Here is a 1,927-nt window from a genome sequence, read left to right on the forward strand (position 1 = left end):
CCAAGCCACCGACATTCAAGGGTGTCCGTGATGCCCTAGAGGTAGGCAATTTCCTTTGGCACTTGGAAAATTATTTCAGATGTAATCGGGTCAGGAGCGATGCAAACAAGATCAACACTGCCGCGTTTTATCTTTCTGACGTAGCCATGTTGTGGTGGAAACGCAAAGATGCTGACATCAAGAGGGGCACACGCACCATCGACACATGGGAACAATTCCTTGAGGAATTCAAGAAAGCTTTCTTCCCCAATAATATTGTTTATGAGATGAAGCGCAAACTCCGGTAGTTGAAGCAAACGGGAAGCATTAGGGCATATGTGAAGGAGTTCACAATTTTGACCCTCCAAATTCCCCAACTCATGGAAGATGACATGTTGTTCACCTTCATGGACGGGCTGCAGAATTGGGCGAGGACCGAGTTAGAGCAGCGTCAAGTAAAAACCATCGATGAGGCCATCACTCAAGCCGAGACCTTGACAGATTTCAAACATGATCGTTTGGACAAGGCAAAGGGCAAGGAGGCAAGGGGCAGTCAAGATAAAGGCGGGGGAGACCGTGGCCGAGGCAGAGAAGAGTCGGCACAACCCAAGCAGCAAGACACGCCCAAGTCCGATGGCAGACGGTTTGAACACCGGAAATTCTCGGAGAAGCGGATGCAGTCCAGTAGAGGAGACGGGTGCTACATATGTGGCGGACCTCACGGTTATGCTAGGTGCCCAGAGATGAAGAGCCTTAGTGCCATCGTCCGTGAGCAGAAGGAGAAGGAGGCACAAGACAAGGCGAAATCGGCAGACACCACTCAGTTGGGCATGGTTGGAATCTGTGGTGCCATAGCAAAGCAGGCTGACAACCCGAGGGATTTCAGTAAACAATATGTGGATATCTACATCAATGGGCAAGCAGTTCGGGCCATGGTAGATTCTGGGGCTGAATCCAACATTATGACCAAGACGGCGGCCGAAAAATTGGGACTGAAAATTGTTCCAAGCAACAATCGCCTCAAGACGGTCAATGCCCCACCAACTCCCGTGTGTGGAATTGCTCATGGGGTTAGAATCACTTTAGGACGGTGGAGAGGTAAGACAAACTTTACCGTAGCTCCCTTGGACATATCCGATGTTATTCTTGGGCAGGAATTCTTTCAACGTTGCCACACGATGATTGATCCCTACCTTTAACAACTCTTGGTGATGGAGGGGGGAAGGGTCTTGTATGGTGCCTCTTGTTAGGGTGCCGAAGAAAGACGGATATGCCCAACTGTCAGCCATGCAGATTGTGAAGGGCCTGAAGAAAGGAGCACCAACCTTCTTAGCCACCATCGCAAGTTCGAGTGAAGACCATGGTGCTATGGAGCCACTGCCACCCATCATAGAATCTATTTTGCAGGAAACGAGTGACGTGATGCCGGAGGAGCTGCCAAAAACTCTACCTCCAAGGCGTGAGGTAGACCACATGATCGAGCTAGAGGTGGGAGCCAAGCCACCTGCACTTGCACCTTATCGATGGCTCCGCCTGAGTTAGAAGAACTTAGGAAGCAATTGAAATAGCTCCTCAAAGCAGGTCTTATTCGTCCATCCAAGGCACCCTATGGAGCGCCGGTGCTGTTTCAGAAGAAGAAAGACGGGTCGATGCGTCTATGCATTGACTACAGGGCGCTCAACAAGATCACAATTCAGAACAAGTATCCAATCCCGCTGATCGCAGATTTGTTTGATCGACTTGGAGAGGCCAAGTATTTTACCAAGATGGATCTCCGGAAAGGCTACTATCAAGTGCGCATTGCAGAAGGGGATGAGCCAAAGACAGCATGCGTGACCAGGTATGGAGCATTCGAATGGTTGGTGATGCCCTTCGGCTTAACCAACGCACCTTCCACATTTTGCACGCTGATGAACGAGATTTTTCACCCCTACTTGGACCAGTTCGT

The 1,927-nt window shown here is 50.0% G+C and overlaps 1 protein-coding gene across 1 annotated transcript; it reads left to right on the forward strand.

Moving 5' to 3' along the window:
* Positions 1–359: 359 nt before the first annotated feature.
* LOC109120442 (DNA damage-inducible protein 1-like) lies at positions 360–1,178 on the forward strand. Its single transcript, XM_019214252.1, has one exon. The coding sequence runs from the start codon at positions 360–362 to the stop codon at positions 1,176–1,178; it is 819 nt and encodes a 272-aa protein (XP_019069797.1).
* Positions 1,179–1,927: the final 749 nt, after the last annotated feature.

Source organism: Solanum lycopersicum, chromosome 6, assembly GCF_036512215.1.
Source record: "Solanum lycopersicum chromosome 6, SLM_r2.1".
Classification (NCBI taxonomy): domain Eukaryota; kingdom Viridiplantae; phylum Streptophyta; class Magnoliopsida; order Solanales; family Solanaceae; genus Solanum; species Solanum lycopersicum.